The following is a 25,766-nucleotide window of genomic DNA, read 5'->3' on the forward strand; positions in this document are numbered from 1 at the left end:
GAAAACGTGAAACACTAAACCTGGTTTGTCAAACAGAAATATTAGATTTGTTAAAAAATATATAACTATTGTACATACAATTGGCAGCATGTATGGCTCCATCATGTTAATTGTGAGTCAGATAATATAGGCATTTATTAAACTGTAACATGTTACTGTATATTTGCAAAGAGAGTAAAAATCAATAAAAGCGTCATAACTGATTTTGATACTTTTTATTGATGTATTTCATATGAGGGTAGAAACAACATATGCCAATTGGCAAATATAATTTTGTGTTCAATAATGAGAGCTCTAAACATTTTCTATGGCATACATTGTCATATGATGACATCATTAATATACCTTAATGGAAGAAGTAGGATTTGGATTCTCATGTTATACTGATGGCATAAGTCCATTTAGTTTGAAATTGGTACTGAATGTTAATTGTTGGATTTCCAGTGAAACACGTATTATTCGCACTCGTGTATATGAAACCACCTCAGCATCAAATACTCATATGCCACCATGCCCTATTTGTTTCCTCACAATCTATGAGAAGCACATTACCCCTAAATTCCCTTCAGTTTCCCTCTAATCTTTAATGTATATGCTTATTTTGTTCTTGATTACAAAAAACACTTTACACCACACTACTCCAAATTAACTAATTTAGCTAACTATTCTGAGATAGCTTATTGGGTGCTCATATTCACACTTAATAGGGAGAGTACTCTGCCAGTTCCATTGCAATAGCCAACACTTAGAGTACATATGTCCCTTTATTACTCCGTTTTCTAAAACGTTTTTTCCAAACAAGCAGCAATCCAAAACAAATCCAAGGCTAGAGTGTTTTTCATTTGCCACAATGACGGGGGTAGATTTAGTAAGAATAGTATTACTACATGATAAAACAAACAAATAATACAGCCAAAACTATGTTTTGGGTGCTAGTCTCAAGCTACATGGATTCATATCAGTATCTACAATGTTCTTTCACTCAAGTTTAAATAGAATTTGGACAGTAACTCAGCTAAGTTTCTGTCCTTTTTAGTGAGATATTCTGTCCCTTGACACTGTGCCTTCACAAAAATCACAAATGAACCATCAAGGAGAAAATTATTTTCATCCTTCACTTTGATGAGGTAATCCAGAAAGGTAGTATTATTTAATATGGCTAGGGAAATCTTTTAGAGCTTTATCAAAGGGCCTTTATGTGCAAAGTTGCAGCCATCACTAAATAAAACTTAATTGCAAATGTTATTCAATAACAAAATGCAAAAAACTATGCAATATTAGTGGCTCTAGCTCATTCAGAAGCTCCAACACCTTACTTCTGAAACCACAGAGATTCCAAACTTACAACCAATTGTTCTCTGGGATTGCCCCGAGAACTTGGAACAGCTTGCCTCCTAAAGTCAGAATGAATCCCTCAACTGTATCTTTCTAGAAACTAGTCAAAGTACAACTTATGAACACATTTCTTCCCTGGAGCCCAAGATACCAAGTCCTCATTCACACGCATGGCTACTTCATACCGGCTAGTTTAGTATTTTCGATTTTTACCAAGTCTGACATTAGCCTTCCTTTTCTCAACACTTCCTGATCCTGCAAGTTTCCTGACTATGATAGCTTTGTTTTTTAGTGGTTTTCTACTCTGCTCTCTAAACATTGTAAAGCTCCTTCTCTTGAATATGATAATCTTGTTATTATCACTGTGCTCATTGCAATTTTGTAAAGCACTCTGATACCCGCAAGGGTCATATTCGTGCTATAAAAAACTATAAAAACAAATAAATCTAGAAAGGTTTGTTAAGGGACAACCTTAACGGATTTTCAAACTCATGACTAAGTAAAGGTGTTCCATTCTGAATCATTCAATGTCAATTAATCTTACGTTAATCCCTTGAAGACCAGCTATGGATCCCGCACTTCTGGACTACACAAACATTATGATAGATTAGGGCTTAAAGAAAAGATGGTATGAAGTATATAGTGTGCATTGCACTCTTCTGACTTGTGTAGTTCCCATTCAATAACTGTTTAAGAAGTGGCATAGACGTGGATGCAAATTACATGTTAATGAGGGTAACTAACACCACCTCTTACTTCTACCTAGAATGCTAATTGATTGTTCATCTACATCCTGCTTTTAGCTATGGCCACCTGTATGCTCCATACTATTGTAATTGTTAATTGTAAATCAGTAATTAAAATCATTATATATCTCTGTAATCACAATATATTGTAGTAAATTATATGTGAAACAAAGTTGGGCTATGTTTGTCCATCACTGAAATAGATTCAATTGTGCAGCTTGACAAAATAATGAAACTGTTTAATCATCAACAAACATCACCTTACTAGCTTACACCAAAGCACTGTTTTGCATTCTATTTAAATTATTATGTGCAAAATGAATTTTTCATTAGAACCTACACAATTTCTGTTACTTCCCATGTATTCCTTTACCTTTCTATAAAGTAACATGCTTATTATCAGGGATTAGCAGTGAGCACAATGGAAAAGGTTTCACAATACAAAGGGGAAATGTGAAATATTCCTTTCACTTCAGCCACTGTGAATAATTGCAGTAAATCAGAGCCAACCACAAAGACCAATTCATATTTCACTGTAACAAAAATCTTCTAGTGTCAAATCCATAACAATTTTGCAAGTCAAATGTCAATCTCACTTAAAAAGCTGTCAAATTCTCAACATGCTATACCACTTCGGGGAGGGAAGAAGTTTCAGCTTGTTTCCTCCACTATCCAACTAAGAACAAACATTAATCAGTTCACAATAGGAACAATGTATCTATCATACTTAATTACCCTCATAGCCATCACTTGTATCTTTCAACTACCTATATGATTGCATTTCGTGTTAAATGAAATCCCTACACTTACTCACGGTAAAGAGAACTGCATTTAATTAACAACAATGTTGTTCGTAGATTACCAACCACCTGTACCAATTTACATTCAAAATATTCTTAAGCCACATTCAATGGAAGAAAAGATTCACCACTGTTAGATGTCTGTGTACATTTAATGAGGTGTGTAAGCTTAGTTAAGAGACTGTTAACAAAATAAAACAATTCAATCACTGCTTGTCAAGCTTCTCGCTTATCCAAAATTATGCCTTTTCCTTTTCATTATGTTTAGGCTTTGTCTTTGTTACAGAAGACCAAGGCTGACATCTCTGCACACTCTGTACAAGTTTAAATGATTTACTACAGGCAGTGCAGAAACTAATGAACCGTAAAGGCCAGTGATGAATTTTGAATAAAAGAACTTGGTCATTAATAATGAAACAGAACTGCCAAAGCTTCAGGAGTGATGGATATCTAGTGCAAAAATCCCACTATTTAGGAAGTCAAAAGTTAAAACATGAAATATGTTAAGGGCCATCGACATATTAAGCTCTCTGCAAAGCAATACAGACTATGATGTGTAAGAGGCACTTTGTGTAGAAAGAGGCAGTGAGTGATGGTAGAAAAGGATCACATACAGAATTCTGAAGTACTGCATATGTTGCCAACAGTGTAATAATGGGCCAGATTCCCAAACTGCACTTCTCACTAAGTTCACACTTTTGAGTAAGTGCCACTTTTTGGTATTCGCAAACTTCCGTTTTGTAGGCGCTTGCACTTTTGTAGTAACTTACACTTTTGTAATAAGTCCAGCACTACATATCGCCAACCACTGGTACTTCAACATCCTCTTATAGAAAATAATGAAGATAAGGACTTAACATAAAAGCACATACGAAATAATGTTAATAAATGATGTTATTTAAAATAGTTAAACATATAAATTAATCTGTGCATATTTAGTCCATTATAAGTATTCAATATTAGATATCTACTATTTGAATCGATTTTGTAAGATTATTTTATGTTTGTTTACATTTGTAACTTTTAAATAATTTTTATTTAATTTAGCATTATTTCCTATGGTCATTATTTTCTATAGGAGTATGTTGCAGTACAAATGGTTGGCCATGTGTAGAGTTGGCCTTACTACAAACTTTTAAGCTACTACATAAACGCAGTGTGTGGATACTGAAAGGTAGTAAACGTACTCAAAAGTATAAGTTACCTTTGTAAATCAGGCCCAACGTTTCTATCACTATGGCAGGCTGAATATAGCAATTGTGTGCAACATTTTTTAGAGGTATTAATTGTTAATGCAATCACTGTAGCAACGTTGGCACACACACATCACAAAATGTTCCAAAATAGAAGTCAAAGAGAATAAGCAGTTTGAGGATTCTTTTTGATGCAGTTCTATCTTGTAAGATCAAAAATTTAGAGTCCACCTCTAGCTGTCCAGAGAGAGCATGTTAAAAATAAAAACCCTTGAATGATACGAAATATATGTGTGCTGCTGATTTGTTGATGCATTTTCTGACTGGAGTTAGATAGAATGTGCCTAGTTTCAATCACCAGTAATGAATGTCAGTTTTAGTTTTTTTTTACAACAAATAGTCCAGAAGATGCAAGGATGCTAAATGGATTAAACACAAAAAATCTAGATATCCTATGCGACCATTGTGTTTGCTGGATACTACAGGCAAATCTGTGCACCAAGCGCAGGATTACTAAATCTCTTTAATGTATTCATCTTGAAGGATGTCTGCACCATACTGTTATACAATTCATCAGACGTTTCATATGTGTCTGTCCAAACCCAGTAATTGATTTCCTACTTCATTTTTCCAACTATTTTAATTAAGTTCATATAAAAATTAAAACAGTTCTCAAATCCACTAGCATTAGCCTTTTGTACCACATTTGCTAAGTAAGTATTCTTCTAAGTCCAGCACACACTTTTTAAACTAATTGAAAAAACAATCACAGAGATAGTGCTTTATATTGCAACATTCTGGTATATATGATGTGAAGTTCATATGTAGTAAGGCAAGAAAAAAATGTACTTACTAACTTACTTTACAATCCATTTTCACAGTTTTAATAAAATGCTGCTTTACGCAAACAGGTTGCAAGTTATGGATAATAGTAGAACAGACTATTTTATAATTAAAATGGTTAAAAGAAGTGTTCCTAAACATGGCAAATTGTGTTTACTGTATTCAACCCTGAGAGCCTGTCGCTTAAATAAACATAATGCCCTGCTTTATGCACACTCTGGTTTACATTAATATTTAAAGGCCCAATTTTGTTTAGTTCATGTGGTGGGCTTTTCGCTATTTATTATTCAGACTGCAATGTGAATTTAACTTTCAGTAGAAGGAGACCTATTTTGAAGAGGACACTGAAGTTCTCAATACTACAAGGGTACGTGATTCAGAGATGGCAATGCATAATTGCCACCTAAATTCCATCCTGCACCCAGATACATTTGGTATTTCTGAAAATGGGTGCAGTCTTTCAACTTTTTTCTTGATTACCAAAAGTGTTCTGAACACACTGTAGTACAAACGTTTTGTTTAACTTAGAAGTATATTGTATGTGATATGTTTCTGGATGTGCTTTCTAGCACTTTGGGGCACATCTCTCTCTACAATTACGTGCATTCTTTATAAATGCTGCTTTTCTACAGCTTGTGATCAAGCCCTTTTTTGTTTGTGAAAGACTATCGAAACTGGAAACTAGCCACTAGCGTATGCTAATGGCTAGTTTCCAGTTTATGAACTCCTTCTGAGGTGTGAGCTCTTCAAAGTCAATATAGAAAGTGCTGCATCACTTTTACTATGCACAAAATCCACCCGCCCTTCTAAGGCACTTACTTGGCAGAGGAATACAACTCTCAATGTATCCTAAATGACAAAAACGGCATTCACAATGCATAAAATGAAACTAAAATAATCTGGTATTACCAAGTATTACTCCTCTTTTTTATGAGGAATAAAATAACTTCCAAAATGTGAACATTGAGGTAAAGTGGAAATATTTGTATAACCTATCAATCAAAGTCAGGCCCTGCATATTATCGTTCATGTCCTTAGACTAAGCTTCTGGGTTCTTTTAAGACATAAAACATATCTATGTAATTGCAAACCCTCTTTAATGAGTTTGGCTTCATATGTATTACTATGTTGAATCCAATTAGAGAATGTGTTGCCTAGATTCATATTTACTCGCAAAATATGTGTATATTGTTTGAACATTGATTACTAATATATGCTGTTTCATTCAAAATAAAGTTCAACACTAAGCATATTTAGGCATAATATACAATTCAATAAAATGCTGCTGTGTGTGAAAAGCCTTTGGTGGACATTGATGCAAAGATGTTTCTCAGCAAATTAAAAAATGTATTAATTCACACAAAACAGATTAGCCTTCTGTGCAAGCTGCAGTGTTGAAGGATGAGTGATTAACAATTGATTCCATAGTGTAAATTTATGTATTTATGTCGGTGTGAAACCATATGTAAGATTGACAAAATAAACGACCTTATTAGTTTGTATTTAGTAAACAAACAACTTAATCAGAGGGCCAGATTTCTTGTAATTGAATTGTGAGGTAGCCTTTCATCTATTCTCTTGACCCCTATGTATTATTATACTTGGGTACATTACCAGATCATGGACACAGTGTGACTATACGTTATAACTTGTGAACATATTTCAACATTGCACAGTAGAACAGTGGTGTAGAAGACCAGCTGTGATTGTATATTGGGATTTTTATTTATACCAACGCGTTTTTTCTCCCATGTTCTCTAAAGACAGTCCTCATATGAAAAATCATATTGTTATCATCTTTATAATTGCTTTTGCTTCAATGGATTACGGAGAAGAAAATAAACATTGTACAGTGGTGAGAATTCAGATCCCTGAGGGATCCATTCCAGTGTTGTGCATGGGGAATTGAGAGCACAACTGCAGGGAATACATTTTAGGGTTGCGCCACATGCTATCCATACATTGCACTGAAATGGTCAATTCTGAAGCCTAAGCAATACTGAAGGATAAGCAATTAAAACAAGGTATCGGAATTCACAGAGCAAAGTACTAAACCAAATCATAGTTGATTAAAACATTCTCAATTTTTCTGCAAGAACAGAGCATTCATAAAGACTTTGTTGCTTTTCATAGTTGAAAAAAATATAAAAGTAAACCTAATTAGCATATGTGTTTGCACACCAATACAGCCAATTGACAGATCAATAATTCATTTGACTTTTTAACCTCAGTCTTATTCACAGATTTTTTATTTTATCAAAGGAATTGAAATTGGTTTTAATTTTTTCACCTGTATTAGTAGTTTTAAAGTATCTGGCATACCCCCTGGACAACCTCTACGGTGGCTCAAATCAGTGCCTAGAGATCTTTAATAATGAGAAGCTTTTCAAAGGTTTAGGCACTTCTTTCTTCTACATAAAAAAACTGTAAATTATCATGGGTCATGTAGAAGGGACATTAAATGTATCATTGTCCTACTTTGGCTATACTGGTGCCACTTAATGCTACTTCCTTATGCTACATACTGACGGGCATTGAAGAGACTGAACTGGCCCTGGAATCTCGTGTTTTGCTCATGGGCATAGTAATGGTACAACAAGACACTCCCACAGTGGCCTCAGGCAGTTCATCATCCTCAGTCCATTCATTCAGGTCTGGATTATAGCACTGAATGCACTTCTTATATTTCTTCTCTACTTCATTCCAGCCTCCCACCAAGTAAATTCTACCATTAAGAGAGGTAGCGCCTGCAGTGCTTACTCCTGTTGCAAGGGGAGAGCAATAACTCCACTGGCCACTGTGGGGATTGTAGCACTCAACAGGGAGGACATCTACTCTTTCCCCACGTGCGCCAAGCTGACTCCCGCCCATTACATAGACCCTGTCGCTAAGGGAAACGGCGCAGTGCCATCCTCTTGGAGTACTCAGACTAGATTTATCCTGCCAGCTGTCGGTGGAGGGGTCGTACATGCATGTCAAACGGGAATATGCATTGTTTATATAACCTCCTGTAACCAAGATCTTGCCATCAACAGAAGCACTGGCATGGCAACACCTTGCCACCTCCAGTGGGGCCTTCATCTGCCACTGATTGGTTGATGGCACGTAGCATTCAACAGAAAGCAAACAGCCTTCAGTGTTGCGACCACCCACTGCAAAAAGAAGGCCATTAAACACATTCAGGCTAAAATGAGTGCGCCTCTGATTCATATTTGCTAGATGGATCCATGTGTTGAAACGGGGATCATATCTGAAAAAACAGAATGCAAAAAATAAAATGTTAGATGGCATTTATATTTTTTTAACGTTCCTAATGTAAATATGTTATTGCATGTATACAATTACACATTTAATCTGCACTGCATTTTCTTTATTTACAGTAAACAAAAAATTAAAAGTAGAGGTAGGATTTACCCAAAGGCATATTCTGCTGCCAAAAAACCTTAAACATTTTTTTTCACATGAACAAGAAATGTTAAAATGTGGCCACAATGTTCGTAATAAGGTATGAGACAGTGGAGTGCTTGAAAAAAATATTTTCAGTAGTCTTCAGTATTTATGTAGTGGTCTTGGCTGAGCTTTAGTGCGCAAGAATGTAGTAGAAAAATGGACTGCTTTACCAGAGCCTCTCAATTGTTTTTCAAAGGTTGCAGAGAATTGTCAATTTTATTAGATAATCAAAGCAAAATGGTGTTTGAAGTGTAATGCTATGTACTTATATCGAAAAGGCGGTAGGAGTTGAAGTGACCATATTTATTTATTTATTTATGTGATTTGTAGAGCGCCCGAATCACCCACATGGGGGTATCTCCGCGCTGTGACTGCTCGTGACCTACCCAGGAGAAAGATTCAGAACAGTGACATTTTCAGCAGTTTTCTTGAGGCCAGGAGGTTGGTGCATTGGTGCAGCTGGATGGGGATTTGGTTCCAGTAGCATGGAGCAAGGCGGGAGAAAGCTTTGCTGCCCATAAGGGCTAATTTGAAGTGCGGGGTGTGGAGGAGCGCTTGGTGACTCGACCGCAAGGGCCTGGACGGTGTGTATCTGACCAACTTTTCTGTCAGATAGCTTGGACCCATGTTGTTTAGGGATTTGTACACCATACAGCAGAGTTTAAACCTGATTCTCTTTTTTACTGGAAGGCAATTAGTTTTCGCAGTAACGGAATAGATGCAGTTCTGGAAGGGGTGTTGGTCACCAAATGGGCTGCGGTATTTTGGACTAGGAGGTTTCCTTTGCAGAAATCAGTAGGGCATTGCAATAGTCCGCCGTATTGTAAATATTGTATACTTTCATGCAGTTTACTGACTCAAAGGGACGTGCAATGGGTGTTACCGAGGGTTTCCCCTTAAATACTCATTGCTTTTTGACACTGCCCCAGATTTACAAGGATGTGTAAATCTGATGCAGTGCCAAAAAGTAACACATTCAAAAGGGAGCGTTAGAGTGCTGCAACGAGGAGAAATACTTTTATTTCTCCTCGTTTTTTGCTCTTTCTATGTGGGCTCCATTCTGCAGCACACATAAATGTAGCAAATTGACATTGTTGATTGGTTATAATTAGGAAGGGAGTCCTTCCTGCACATAAAATATCATCCCTGCAATGCAGGCACCCTTGCATCATGGCGCAAGACCACCAGTGTTGTCGCTAGGAAGCTTTTTTACTACAGAGGTAAGCACAGGGATGCCCTGGATTCTTGTTGATTCAGCGCATCCTTGCATTTTTTAAATGACACAGCTCTTCGCAGCAGGTTTGCGTGCTGCTCCATTTCATTGTAAATATACCCCTATGTGTGCTGAAGTTGCCACAAGATGGTGTGTACTTACTATACAAAACAGTGAAAATAAGTGAACACATAGGCAGTATAATGATGGAAACATAGGTTAACCACTGCTATCTCTTCCGGATAAGTAACCTGTGTCCTTTAGCACTGAATGGTTGTCGTGTGAGAGCACATATACATACATCACTATAACAAGGTAAGCTTCTATTTCATCAGTTCTTCAGATTTAAATACCACGCTCGGGAAGAATCAGAAACGTATAGGGAACATGTAAAAAAGAGACTATGAATACGCATCCATCCAAGCAGATACGTGAAATAAGGGCGAAGATAAACATTGCATTTTCTATAGTGTAGTAACGAGGACCACAAGTTGTAGAGTTCAATACCATTTAATAGGTTCAATTTATCATAGGTGCTCCCTGCTTGACAGGATCGTAACTCGCCAACATTCCACAGCTGCCTTCAAGTGACAGCACGGGTCATACCAAAGGGAGGGAAGCGGGAGGGGGGAAACAGGGAGAAGAGGGAGGAACCAAGTGACAAGTTACAACACATCATCCTCCCTAGGGAGACAAAAGGGGAAAAGGCAGGGGGCATATGTAAAATGGAGCGGAGTGGAGAAAAGAGAGAGAGAGAGAGAGAGAGAGAGAGAGAGAGAGAGAGAGAGAGAGAGAAGGAGAAAGAAAGAGAGAAAGAAGGAGAGAGAAAGACAGAAGCAGGAAGAGAGGAGATAACTGCAACTACCCAAAGAGGCTTAAAAGCGGGTCCTACAAAGAAGACCTCAGCCCCTGTACGAACCTGGGACATAGAGAAGGATGATTCCAAGGCCTCTGCCAAAACTTTGTCAGAGAGCCAATTTAAACCAGAAAACAATCTGTGTGAGGGCGGGGTGGAGGAATTCAGGAACGGGGAAGATTCCTGAGCCTATAACTACTCTTCCCCCCCCTTTCCTATCAACCGTGAGATGACTATGGATCCCCAGGATCACCCGGTTGAATCTGATAGGGAAGGGTAAAACGTGAGATGAACACCCCAAATTCCCGTCCACCCCGGGCCCCTAAAATACTAACAAGAAACAGTAAGGCATAATGCTACTAATAATACGTGTGTCTGTCCTCAAGGAAATAATGTAGACACTGGTAGGAAATAACTACCCCATGGTCATGTCCCGGGGGGCCAACACTTCAGGCTTCTAGTTAAACTCAGTTAATTTTCACATGTGGTACTACTGTAAACAAGGGTTATTAGTTCTGTGATGGCCAACCCAAAGTCAAAGTTATAATAATCCTCAGTTCCAAAATTACCCAGGAGGTATTACTGTTAAAGAGAGTTATCAGTTCTGAGATGGCCAACCAAAAGTCCTGGCCATAATCCAAAGTGGAAAAACAGATTTCCCTGGCGGATGCTGCAGAATAAATGATTCCTAGAATTCATGCTTTTCCGCTATGCCAGTAAGCCAACAGTCAGTTCCTAAGTTTACCTCGGGGAGGAGCGTTGCACCTTGCGGTGTGCATCTTTACCCTCCTCCACTGTCTCCTCTAAACTTCCCAAACACCTGGGAAGACTTTACAATTATGCTCCAGGCTACTCTCCAACTTATCTTCACCTTCATGCAGGTGAGAGATCAAAACTTTAAGATCTTCTCCTTGGGTAGTTTCCTGGACCAGACCGCACTGCGTCTGCGCCTTGTAACCACACAGACCTCATACACCTTATCATAATCGTTGTCTGGTCTAGACCATCCTCCCCCTTCAGATCTCTTTCCATACTCAGCACCTGAACCTCTGGTCATGGGTTCACAACATGTAACTACCTGCCACTCTCTCCAAAAGTTGTGTCGAATAGGCTTACACTTTTCCTCCTTTAGTCTTTTAGTTGGAGTAACCTTACATTTTCCTTTACTAACAAACTCATCTTCATTTTTTCTAATTACTTCACTTTCTTCCTTCACAGATTTCATGCTTATATTTTTCCTCCTTTCAAGTCCTTTATATATACCATGTTTGACTTTGTGTTTGTCCATAACTATTTTTTTTCTCCATTCCACTCTCCAAGCAGTTCCTTTCCATGCCACCTCACCCTTATATGGTGGTTTTCTTTCTTTTAACCGCTCAAACCAGGCTATTTGTGTACTGTTGATTTTCACCAGATCACTCCCGAGTTCATTACTTTCTAGATATATCATCCATCTTAATATCTTTTGTTCCACCCCTCTCAGATGGGAGGGTTGATTTTCTGTGTTGTTCAGGGTTAATTTTGCTCATGTTCATCTCCACTTTGTCAACCTTGTCATCCCTGATAACTTCATAACTTTGTACATCACGAGACATCACTTGCATATAATGATCCCTAATATCTTCCATAACTTCTTCACCGACATTCCATCCAGCTCCCTCTTGGTCCTTCTTTTCAATGTTAATGTAGACTTCTTCTCCTCCTGCTCCTAATCTATTCAACAATATTTCCACCTTATCACTGGGGAGTAATGATTGTTCCTCATTTTCTATAATAGCTACCAAATTACGAAAATCTTCCTTCCACTTTTCCTTTGTATTTGTAGTAATACCATCCCTTCCAAAAAATGGCCCCAGAGGAGATAAGTTATACCTTTTGTTTATTTCCATGTTAATTTCGCCGTAAAACCAGATGAATAGAACACAACCAGTAAATTTCTCTGGGTACTATGTTACTAGCGATACACGCAATTGGTGAAAAGAGTAGGTAAGCTAAATTCTCTTTAATCCACCCAGCGCGATGGCAAGATTGCTCCGGAGCACAGTTGTCATTTACTTTAAGTAGCTCCAAAAAAAAAAAAAAATGTTTTTCCTAAGATAGAACAAGATATATTGCTTAATACCTACAACAGCTTTTGTTTTATTATATATATATTTTTTCAACTCCCTGTATTATTTCCTTTTCCTTTGAAGTTTTACGAAAATACTTGTTTCCAGAAATTCCTACTTTCCATTGACCTTGTAACTACAGTTCATTATACTCATTCCTGTATAACCTTTTAATCTTGATATACTCGACTGGTGCAATTTGAGATATATTCCCTTCAGGACATAACACGCACAATTAATTAGCAAACCCAATGGGTGTCTTACTCACTCAAAATGGCCGTTAGACGCAAATGCACTATGACGTTTGCTCCTGACTGAACGCTGGAGAACAGAGGGGAGACTCAATTGAAACTCTTGAGGTGTCACCTTACACCTTTCCTTCCCTTAATTTCGAATATTACACCTTAATGTCTCAGTTTTGTTGCTCGTCTTCGTCGCGTTATTATTTGAAGCCTCTATTATTTTCTTATTAAGCACAATCTCACTCTTGTTCAGTTAAAACCTCAGAGGGAAAACGTCTGATATGACACCAATTATGCACAGCTTTTAAAGTAATTATTCCATGAGCCTTGCTCTCGCGCTGCGTGTTATAGTGTTGAATACTCTAAGTCTCTTTACCAGCACACGCTCTCCTACGCACCTGGTTGCTTCTGTACTTGTTTCAAATCAGCCTTTGTAATCTTTAAGTTCTCCATAGGGTGACTCCCCCTCACGCTCAGCCGTGCCGCACAAAAATTCAAAATGTGGTTTCAAAGAATAAATCGCTCCCTGCCACGCTCACTTCTCCTCCTCCCAGCCTCAATGACTCACCAATAAGCCTTTCGTAGATACTAGTGTGCGAAAATTCCAGTTCTTCAAATTCCTTCAGTGGACACTCTCAGATGCTGCTTTACTGCTACGGTGTAGTTAAATTCCTACGCATAGCACTGAGGAGAGTTACACTTCTTTCCTTACGGCATTTTACCCAACCGAGGGAAACCGCCACTGAACTGAGCTTCACTTTCCCATAACACGGTAATTGCCATGCGCTGAAGTGTTCTTACTGGAGATTTTCACTCGCTTTAATGCTTAAAATGGCCACACGGTGGCAGTGCCTTCCCAGGTTTGCACTGTAGATTTGAGGGGAATTTTGTAAAATGTGACAGAACTTTGGCTGCAATAAGGAAAACTGAGGAGAGCTAAATTTCGAAAGCTAATTGCGCAGATCCACCTCAATATCACTTGCGGGAACAGAGGACACTTGGTACCCTTGCCTTGCTCATACTTCAACTCAGTCACCAAGGCTCAATTTATAAAGTTCACAAAACGGCGTCAACGATTCCAAATCCGTTCCCCGCTCCGCTCAGCTCTCCTCACTAAGCTGAAACTGCTCACCACGCGAACTTTCACCATAAACTTGGGTCTTGCTCCTCTCACCATTTCATTTCCACACGGACTTTCGCCTTTTTTCCCAGAGCTCGTTTTTCCAAGTCAGTCACCAAGGCTCATATTTTCAACTTCAAAACGCGGTGATAACGAGCTCTCCTCATGAGCTCCAGCTGCTCAAATCACAAACATTAGCCTCTTCCAAAGCTCATAAACTCGGGTCTTACACCTCTTTACAATCACAATTACAAGAGCGCCCGAGCTAAATCATCAAATCATTCCTTTTTCCTTGTTCAAGCTCAAAAATTCCAGGGGAGAGCACCCCACTGACCCTGGCTCAGCTCCGTTTCCGTCGTCGCCAAAATGTAGTAACGAGGACCACAAGTTGTAGAGTTCAATACCATTTAATAGGTTCAATTTATCATAGGTGCTCCCTGCTTGACTGCATCGTAACTCACCAACATTCCACAGCTGCCTTCAAGTGACAGCACGGGTCATACCAAAGGGAGGAAAGCGGGAGGGGGGAAACAGGGAGAAGAGGGAGGAACCAAGTGACAAGTTACAACATATAGACTAAGCATCTCAAACACAGCAGCAGAGATTGGTTATTCCTTAGTCAATTGAAAATCCATTGTTTGATTTGATTTACCAAAGGCCCTTGTTAAACATGTCTGCGTGTCAATTTAAACGTCTTACTGCGCTGACGTAACATTGTGCATATTAGTTAAAGATGAAAACGTCCTTGTGGAGTAAAAAAAACAATTACCAATTTTCATCCGACAGAGCTCCTTGCTCTATGGTACTGTAAAAACTGATAAACAGATGGAAGCCAAAGTTGGCATGAGGATAGAACTTAATTCAGAACACATCCCGTTTTCGTCTAATGTAATTCCGTTCAAAAAAGTTTTGAGAAATGTGTATTAAAAAAGTTTTTTTCGTTGGTCTTGAGATGGATAATTTAAAGATATCCTGGTTATTATGATATTTCACAGTTAACAAACGTTTAGTGGCAAATGGTTTGCGAACCGGAAATTCAAGAATAAAAATTGATCTTTTATACTAAAACAGCTATGTTTCACGTCAGTCACTGTGTGTTCGTGAACGTCAAAATGGTTAGAGAAAAACTAAAGCCTGATTGGTGATGGTGGTTGAAATATGGCTGGTATTAATCAAGGCGAGCAGATCGTTAACCAGTTTGTGAACCCGAGGTCATAAAAAAGTTGTAGTATGGGAAGCACACCCCATTCTAAGAAAGGATGTGGATACACTTCAGAGGGGTACCAATCACTTTAAAAATAAATTGCAACTAAATTATGTTCTTCACACTGTGTGAAATAACATTCAAGAACCTCGGAAAAAATAATCTCAAACACTAGCAGCTCACAAAAAATATAACAATCACAGTGAATAGTGTTTTATAAGGAAATTTTTCATTGTGATCAGTGGCTGTTCTACAGCTATTGGGGCAAAGTCGTTGGGCTCAGAATGTGCCTGTTGGATAGTGCAGATGCAATGGAAGTAGACACAATAGTGCAGGAGGGGGCCCAAGGCCATCTTCTGGTCATGGCCAGATGCTGTGTACAGTGCCTCTGTCTCAGAAGCACTGGGTGGTCAAAGAAAACACCCTGCTCTCAGTGCCCCATGCCTGGAGGATACTTAGTCCAAGCAATGTGCATAAGAACACAACAACAAAAAATTTATTGAAAGTATTTTTACGGGAGCAAATTATTAGCCCTTATGCACATCACAAAGCAATAAAACATGTGCCTCATTAGTGACATCACCAATGATGTCCATGGCGATGTGCTATGCAATTTCATCAATGCTGCCACTAATGTCATTGCTAGTGTTATCTGCGACTACGTATGTGAACGAGCCTTTGGAGAGTTATAGTGGCATAGGTCATCATAACTGTAGAATTGAATTACTTTTTTTAGGTATTTGGTCTTATCCCAACACCTCTTTAACTGACCTTTTTCAGGAGGATCATAAGTGGCAGAATCCTTACACGCCTCTAGCAAATTAAAATAGTAGAGACAGCAGTAACGACACATGTAATGCTGGTACCTAGAAACATCATTCACATTCAGGTGTTTGTTAGCAGAAATTTTTCCTCACATGGAAATACAGTGACCACATCCACAGATTGTTGACTCAGGGTAATGTGGAAGCTAGAGGTTCTGTAGTTGTACCTATTAGTCATAAAGAACATCTACATAACAAAAAAGATGTGAAATAGATAGCAATGACAGTATATAAGAACTGGGTGGACATGAGGCAGAGGAGTTGGGATTGGAAGTTAGTAAAGTGATGATGGGGACACACTTTATATGTATATTTAACATTTAGGGTCTGAGTGCGATCATGAGGTTGCTTACGTTGTTGCTGGTGATTAAGAGTTTATATCCAACTCACATCATTGTACCACTGTCACAGGCACACTTGATGCTGAGGGTAAATTCTGTGCTGAGGGCCTATGACAATAAAAACAGCTTGTGGAGATATTGTATTCATAAAGGAAAAAAAACATGTTATGGATAATGAATTGTCCAATGGGGAACAACCAAACTACTTCACAAGAAGATTAATCGCGTCAATCAACCCATCAAAAACATGTTATTGTGGTTCAAAACAACAGAACCGAAAACCGTGCTCGGTGGTTATGTGATCACACAATGGGTGATAAGCACAGTGTTGAATGTGACTATACAGAAAAAACATTGAATCAATAACCTTTTCATGAGTGATACTGTTATACAATCAATTTATATTTGTAAGTGAATGCGATTTAATCTAATGTTTATATGTCAAAAACGTTATCACGCACTGTGTGAAGGTAATAACTGTCCAGTAAAGGCAGGAGCATTGAATGAGACTGTTAATGCAGTCATTACAGTAATTGACTATTATTATAAGTGTTTTAAGGTCCCGTTGACGCGAAAGGAGGTGTGTGGTTGGATTTCATGGATGTTGAGAAACTGGGTTTTAGAAGTGCTCATGCTGGCATGTTTCAAGTGATGGACAACCCAGACACCACGTTCATGGAAAGGAAAAGACAATAATGGTATCCTGACTAAAGCGGCCAGATTAGAGAGTGCAGATGGCTACGAGGACGATGAGAAGTAAACTTTTTCTATGCTAAAGTTAATGTGAGACAGTGCCACCTGTCCAGTGGAAGATGGTTGTGGGCACTCTGTGATATAAGCGTGGTGTCGATGGGATGAACGAATGAAAAAATAAGAATCTTTGGTTACTGCCCAAAAAAGGTATAATAGATAACTGAAACTGATAAATTAGAGCAGCAAAAATGAATTGGGTCGATTTAAAGTAAAAGAGGTCAAAGAACACATGCTCTGTCAATCCTATTTGTATCAATAAGTGGAAAGTAAGAGAACTAAAAAGTGATAGTGAATAAGTTCTCAATGGTAAATAAGTAACCACGGCAAGTGCAGGCAGGAGATGGCAGGAAAGATATGGTTGTTAGATGTGTTCAGTACTCAGCAGTGTCAAAGGTTGCATAAAGGCCCAGCAGAAAGACAATAGAGAACAGCCAGTTTAAATGTTAAATTGATAATGTTGGGTGAAGCTAAAGGAAGCTTGAAGTCAGTTCAGTGAAGCAAGAGGAATCCTAAATATGATGGGGGAGGTTACATAGGTTGTAGGTTGTGATGTGGGACAATATAACTGAACACTGTTCCAAGGAAATAGAGGTAAGCTTTAGGAAGAACATTTGCTTTAGTTGGCTGGAACCTACTATTAGGTTTTTGAGCAACAGGCTTTTCAGAGCATTTATGAGACAGAGGCGGTATATGCCAGAGAAGATTAACAAGTAGAAGTGGGAATGGTGTATTTAGATATCATGGGTATTTGACATTTTGCTGGGTGAAGAGGAAAGATAGGGATCAAAATGGGTTAGCTGCAGAAGATAAGAAATATTTCAGCTGAGGGGGTTAAAGAAAGATAGAGACACCAGATGGGTGAGATGGAAGGCATGTAGTTGAGTGGTATTTAGAACAGCAGGTGTTACAGATGGGCATTGTGAAATATAGTGGGCAAGGTTTATGAATGAGGTGTAGAGAAAGGGAATGGTTCTCAAGAGGAATTGAAGGTTGGGGTGTAGGTATGCGGCGAGGCAGGATAGCGATGTCTGGTTAGATCCAGGCTTAGTAGGTGGAGCACGTTAAGAGTGAATTTGAACTTGTGCTCACAAAGCTTGGTGGGGGTTAGGAATTAGTGGAGCTATGAGAGATGGTGACAGTTTTAAGAAATAGTGATAAGCATAATCAGTTCCTTGGGAGAACGCTGTAGGAAGAGGTTGGACATCCCCCAGCATTCTTACTCTTAACCTATTAGCAGGGGCAACGGAAAGAAGTAGACTTCATCCCTTCTGATATTCTATTAAACTTAAGGCATTGTGGTTGCATTTGTTTATTCTTCATACCCATAACCAAGCTACGAAAAACCTTTTCCGATGGGGACGATGCTACTCTATGATTGTGCTAGGGTATGAAAGTGTGAGTGTTTGATGTGGCCTACATGGTTTTTCATTATCACACGTGATGACTAGAGTTAAGTTCTCATCATGCCCATGCCAACTTCGGGGTTCTCAACACATTTTTACAAATATACACAACTTATGAAAAGTGTACTGTTTCTTTCCAAGTTATATTCTAAACATATAGTCAATGCAGTTGTGAGGCAGTTACAAATAAGACACTCGTTTGTGCTCTTTATTGCCACATGCCACAATGAACACTCCCTGCTCCTGTATTTGGAAATAAGACATGCATATCTAGAGGGTTAACCATTCTCAGTGAAATTAGATCTGATCTGGTTATATAAGAGGTCTTCAAAGGCAAGGAGAAAATCGGATTTATGAATGCCTACCATCCACCCACATGTAAGATTTATTTTGTATTGCAATCGAGAATGATGATGAGGTAAAGGAAGAGAGGACAACAAGCAGTAGGACAGAATGAAAGTGTTCACCTGCAAAAATTGCTGACTGCATGCTTGGCTTGGTTTCTGGCATCGTTCTGGTCTTCCCCACCAGCTACATAAAGGAATCCGTCCATCACAGTCACACACTGATTAAAGCTCTTGGAAGGCATTTCAGCTAGTCGTTTCCATCCTGTCTCAGGATCTCTGTACATGATTTCTCTACTAAGTGACTTTTCTGTTAGTGCTGGTCGTCCCCCGACAGTGACAAGGACTCGGCATCCACCTCTGATTTTTGTTCTCCTAGACTGCAACGTGTTTTGATGATATGGCAGCAAGTGGTAATTCATAGCATCAACTAAGAGTCTATGGCATTCGGTATCTTGCATCATACGAGGGACGGTCTGGACATAGTTAACTAGGTCTTGAGCAGAGATTGTACCAAAACGAATGTTGCTCAAGAGGTCAGCGGCATATTTCATCCTTTTTTCATCGAAATCCAGCCATTTCATTGCAATCTGGAACGCGGTTATTTCAGAGGGCAGCTGCAGGTCATCATCTATAAGGAGTTCATTGATCTGGTCAAACGTAAGCTTTGAGAATTGGTCAGTTTCAGAAAAATCAATAATGTTATCTCTTATAAACTTCTGTGCTGCTTCCTTGGTGCTTTTCAGAGCATACGTTTCGGCAATATTAGCAACATACATGCAGTTGTCAACATTGATTTCTTGCATCAGAAAGTCACAGCACATCTTGACAAGGGTTTCGATTTGAAGATAGATTGCAGAAGAGAGGCTGCTGCCGATGGTATACAATGAAAGAGTAAGCTTTCCAGTGTAGGCATAAGTGATGACAGTGGCTAGTCCCAATGGGGACATATCATTGAGGTCAACTCGTTGGGTGGATGGATCTTTCTTCAGTATGTTATGGAAGTATTCACTGCAAGAAGCCATTACCACTTTGTGGACAGTAAAAGATTTGGTTTTGGTGCCAATGGTTAGGTCACACAGAAAGTCGTCCTGCCTCATTCTGCTGAGACCTTCCATTAGATTGCTGCCATATGTTGCGTCAACCACCTCCGTAGAGACGCAGCTCAAGCCATTTCCTCCATCCAAAAAGCCATTCAAGTTATTAAGTTTACTTAGGGGGCTATCCTCCACAATGATAGTCATCTCGTTGATGTCTGTTTTGTTCTTTTTGATGGTCTTCTTTTTTGGTGCCATGACTGCAATAAGCGATCACAGCCAAGATCTTGCTGAAAAGGTAAAAAGAAAAAAAGAAAAGTGTACAAAAATCAGAACTTGATTTAATGACATATATTACTAATCATTGTTAACTTCCTGAAAATGTGCACAATAGCATTAAAAATATTAGAATGATAAAAAAAACATGCTTTTGAGGGATTCAAATATATTTGACAAGAACACTGTTCGTTCAGTTCTTTCACACTTCTACAATACTCAGCCACGGTATTTCTTACTCTCACCACACCCTTGAGCTGTCCTTAATTTCAGCTGACGGTTTCCAGTACTGGGCACCGGTCCTTAGCTGCCAACACTGGCGCTTATGACAGATGGACACATGGTGGCAATGTTTATCTAATTTAGAGATGAGCACAACAACAGTTGTTCATTAACAGAATACACATTCAAAATGACTAATACCTGCCTTCCAAGACATTCCTCTAGCTTTGGGGGCCTTGACCAGTCCATATTGTCACACTTGTAGGAGTGTGATGTTTAGTAGTTGTGTTGGTACTGTTACTGGCAGTGATGACAGGGGCAATGAGTGGTCATGCTGCAGTGGTGGTCTCCTGGCGAGGTCACTGGCACTTTTGTTTTTTTGCAAATTAAGCACTGCCCGAGATGCTATTACAAAACATAATACTATGAAACTTGTGTCCCTGAAAACCAGACCTTTTTTTCAGGGCAATCCCCCAAAGTCGACAAGGAATAAAGGATGCCCAAGTAACTAGTGATTTTCTTACGTGTCTATCGAATATTACATCCAAGAGGTTACACATTTCAAATGAATACATTGACGTGATTTCTTAACATGTTGTGTTCTATCTTACATCTTCTTAGAGAACTGGAAACTTAATTACATTATTTTCCAAACACAAAATAAAGTACACGGAAATAAATTTAGGGGCATATTTACAACAGAATGGTGGAGTGCGGTTTTACGCCATAATTGGTAACGCCACGCTCTGACATTCTGAAAATGCAGGGATGCGCCATATTTACAATAACAAAGCACACCCCTGCGTTTCCCTTAGTGCAAACGCTAAATTAAGCTGCCTAGTGCCAGCGCAGGCACCCTTGCACCATAGTGCAAGGGTGCCTGCATTGCAGGGAATGATTGTTCATGTGCAGGAAGTATAATAAATGCAACTTGTTGATAATACAAGGGATACACATAAACTAGCTTCATAAAGCTTTTAGTGCTTTTACAGAGCAAATGAGAAAGGAGAGGTGGAGTAACACCGAGAGCGTGAGTGGAAGAGATGTGTGTGATAGAGCATGAAAACACATGCACTCCCATGGGATGCTCAGAGGAAAAACGTAGTTCCTTGATGTCAAGCTGTGGAAGGATACAAATCCTCTAAATAAAAATGATTGTAAAGAAGCAATGGTCCACGGGAGGGAGAATCACAAGAGGAGGAAGGAAAACTATTGCATAAGAAGTGAATATATTAGATTGACAAGAAAGCTAAACAATGATCTGCAGTGGGCCTACTGTAAACTATGGTATTCTCCACAACAGATCTGTCGATAACAGTAGGCCCTGCCTAAAAGTGTGACATGACTCTTTCATGAGAGGAGATTGCCATGTTTTCACAACTTGGCTCCTTTTCTAAAATTTCTGCCTTACTTCTAAAAAGTACACCTAAACTGTTTTTATTATCTTTACTTTGCAGGTTGAACTAGTCTCTATAGTCTAGTGGGCCATGAAGCACACACTTATAAGAACTCAGGAGTAGCATTATTTTGTGTAATGTACAGATCCTAGTTTACACACATAGGATAGTAAGTGAGAGTGACTGAGAGTAAGAGTGAGCATGAGTGAGAAAGATGGAAAGGCAGTGCGAGAGAGAATGAAGGAGTGAGAGAGTTTGATTGAGATTAAGAGTGAGTGAGTGAATGTAAGTGAGCATAAGTTACAGTGTGTGTCTGCGTATGTGACACATGTGAGTCTGGAGGTACTTTTTGGCTTAAGAGACACCTATTTAAAATGATGGTGGATTAGATGCAATTCTTGGTATATAGCACACCCATGGCAAAAACTAGAGATGGCAAACTGGGTGTAATTCTTGGAATAAGGGAAACCCATAGTAAAATGTTAGTGCTGAAATATTGGAAATAATTCTAGGCATAAGGGACACCTGCAGCTAAAGGGTGCACTTGCACATGGGAGGTAATTCTTAGTATAATGGGTACCTGAGGTAAAATGTTGGCACTGGCACACTAGAGGTAATTATTGGCATATGCAAAATACTGATACTGCTTACTGGACATACTTCCTGCCATAAGGAGGCATCCAAGGTAATATCCAACAGCACGGAGATACCCCATGGGGGTGATTCAGGTGCTCTATAAGAAAATAAATCAAATCAAATATGCGGGTACTCTGAAGATTATTTTTGGTATAAGGGGTACCCCAAGGCAAAATGCTGGCACTAGCAAACAAAAGGTAATTCTTGGCATTTGAGACATTTATGGCAAAATGCTGGCACGAACATACTGGAGATCATTTTTGTAGGTTGGTCAACCATGACATATGGGGAGGCAGGCAACCATAAAAAAATGCTTGTCTTAATATATTAATTCTAACTTTCAACATATGGGTCACTGGTGGTATATGGATGAAGACATCTGCAAAATTCTGAAACTGGCATTTTGCATGTAATTCTTGACATGGCAGAGTGCCCATGACATATGGGACTCATCCAGTGCTGGCAGGTCTTGACATACTAGAGGTAATTTTTGTCAAATGGGTCACACATCATATAGTAATTTAGTCAAATGGAAACCATCCTATTGTATATAATTCTAAGCATACGGGGGCAGCTGAGGCATATGTGAGGAATCCATGATAAAATCCTACCCTGTGAAAATGTGGATAATTATTAGCATATGTGAGTACTCACTGCACGTTTTGAAAAAATGGGAGTGAACTCATCAGGAGCTTTGAGCCTCATTAACTTGAGATACCATGTAAGTACATCCATAAGTAATGAAACCTGTTTCAGAACTCATGGCTTTTGAGGAAATGTATGGCAATGTATGAGGATCTTAAAAATCAATTATTTGACTAATTTTTTTTCAAATGTTTCTTGGGAAGAGAACCCCACTTTGACCACTCTTGGAGAAGTTGGGACAGCTTGATTTAATAGCTCACTGGAATTCAAGGGCATATATTAGACCTCACCATTTTCAAAGATCACCATTGTGATTCTCTATTCCAAGTCCACAATATCTTCAAGGGCCCCCTCCGGCACACAGTGCCACATGAGAAGGCAGGACATTAAGAGGCTGAAACTGAGAAATGCAAGAAAGAAAAACAGAAGGCATGCCTTATTGTAAATGATCATAATTGTTCAGTATAAGTCTCCCTCATACAACAGAAACTGCACAGAAAGCAAAGAGAATGATACGGCTCCACTACAAAACAGATGCAGTACAAAAAGAACGGGGCAATGCAAGCCTTCCTCACAAACAAAGAAAAGTACAACCAGGGATGGAAGGAGGAGGACAAGCCAGGGTCACAAAATTGATGCAACACGGCAAGCAAGGAACAGGAGAACCACCCATCATAAAGAAGATGCATCATCGGATGCATGAGCAGGACAAATCTTTCCTCACAAAACACGATGGCATAAGCAACAGCAGCACTTAAAATTAGATATAGCATGGGAAGCAAGCATCAGCAAAAGCCCTCCCATAACAGAAACAGCGAGGCCAGCAGCTGGGCACAATTGTACACATTGGTAGAGGGCTACTGAAGGGGCTGTAAACCAAGAGCAAATTAGAGACATTGAGGCATCCCAGCCCAGCCCCACCTATGGACATGTAAGCCTCTCTCACGAAAACAGGTGATTGATATCAGCAATTACACACCTGCTGAACGAAACAAGTGGGGCATGGGCAACAGTGAAGGATTGGTGTGCACAGATGCAAAGTGGTGTTCATGTATATGACATCTCCAGCCAGCGGAGGATTTTTAGTGTTATTATTTGGCATTTTTGTAACCCACTCTCTATTCACAAAGGAAAGTGAAAACGATGATTTCTAATCCCACAGTCCCACTCTTAGAAAGTACAAAAAAACGACAAGTCCCACAATGCATAATTATCATGGCTAAAAAGCGAGCACTGGATTCTTAAGACAAGGGGGGATCATTTGATAGCTATGTGTGTGTACATATACTATTCCTGGGTCTCATGTGCTAATCTTGAAATTAGATAGTTAAACTGCACACCCTTCATACTTATAGTCAATGTCGCATTGCTGCATTGGATTATGGACTTTAAAACAAATGCTTAAGATGAATGTCTGACCTTGTTTCTCTGTGAGCAGTTCTAAGTGGGTTTCAGGGCTAATGGACAATCTAACGTGTGTATGTTGAAGAATATTTTTTCTAACATTGTGTGCAGTTAGCATCATAATGTGAGCAGGGCCTACCCTTTTAATACAATAGTCATGCAAAGTTGGTATTGAAGTGTCTTTTAAATTAGAATGCGAAAACACCTACAGAAGTTGTCATAATCTCTTTATATGTAGTTCATCTAGGAGCATCTGCTTTTATTGGAAATGAACTTCATTAGACTCCTCCAGTCCCTTTCCATGAGGCCAGGGAAAGCCTCACAGAGGTCCCTGCACAGTCGGCCGGTATGAGTGGTGGACTTGACTCTGTGCCCTGTGTCAGCATGCCAGTAGACTTCAAACATTCCTAGCATCCAGTACCTAAATGGCAACAAAGCACAGCAACAATGCTACTTTCAGGGACTCCGCCTGTGTGCTTTCCCCCAGGAGACACAATTAGCAACGAAGGGGGCAGAGGAGACATCCAGATTTACAACTGTTGGGAGGAGGTTTGTGGCCCTGTTCAGCTCTTGAGAGGCCTCACAGTACAAACGGCAATAATGTTGCAAGGTTTTTCATGCTTTCAGCTTGGTGGAAAACAGGCTTCCACAAGCTGTTCTTTTTGAAGCATTTCACGGGCATGAGGGCCCCTCCCCTTGGATAGTGAAGCCTGGGGGCCCCCGCACTGCGGGGGCTGCGGGGCCCTGCATTACGCCCCTGACAAGGCAACAAAGGGCTTTTTGGAGAATTGCACGCTACTCTGGAAACCAAAAAGGATTAGTAGTGAATTAGTATAGGGAAATAAGAAATTAATTTAAGCATTGGAAATGTGAGTCTGTTAGAAAGATTGAAAAGGATAATGGAGGAACAGAAGAGGGATGGGTCTAAAAAGTGTTTATTTGGAGATCATAGCAGTAGGAGGAGATTTGGGATGATTAAAGGAGAGATGGAGGGAGGAGAGTCTGTAGAAATGGGTTAGGGAGAAAGATGAGGTAACAGTTGAGTCTAGGAAGAATACATGAGGGAAGGATTTAGAAAGTCGTGTTTGGGAGATTTGAACAGTAAAAGAGGTTTGAGAGTATGCAAGGAGGGATAGAAGAGGCAAGTTTCTATAAAGGGTTATTTTTGGGATCATAGTAGTAGAATGGGGTTTGGGATGAGTCAGAGAGTGGAGGTAGAGGATCTATTGAGAGAGGTATATGGTGAGATATAAGGAAGTGCATTGGAAATGCTGAATTTGGAGTAAAGTAATAAATATAAAGAGACATAAGTACAAGGAAAGTATATATGTATAAGGAAGGTAATATATCTAGATTTAGGTTGTATTTAATAAA

The 25,766-nt window shown here is 39.3% G+C and overlaps 1 protein-coding gene across 1 annotated transcript in view; it reads right to left on the reverse strand.

Moving 5' to 3' along the window:
- Positions 1-200: 200 nt before the first annotated feature.
- Positions 201-25,766, reverse strand: part of KLHL31 (kelch like family member 31) — a 39,465-nt gene continuing 13,899 nt past the window's right edge. Inside the window, exons 2-3 of the mRNA XM_078647947.1 lie at positions 18,899-20,102; positions 201-8,167 (exon numbers count right to left, since the gene is read on the reverse strand). Coding sequence (XP_078504073.1) covers positions 7,435-8,167; positions 18,899-20,070 — 1,905 coding nt within the window. The 5' untranslated portion in view covers positions 20,071-20,102 and the 3' untranslated portion in view covers positions 201-7,434. The remainder of the gene's footprint in view (positions 8,168-18,898; positions 20,103-25,766) is intronic.

The sequence above is a fragment of the Lissotriton helveticus genome, chromosome 6 (genome assembly GCF_964261635.1).
Source record: "Lissotriton helveticus chromosome 6, aLisHel1.1, whole genome shotgun sequence".
NCBI classification, from domain to species: Eukaryota; Metazoa; Chordata; class Amphibia; order Caudata; family Salamandridae; genus Lissotriton; species Lissotriton helveticus.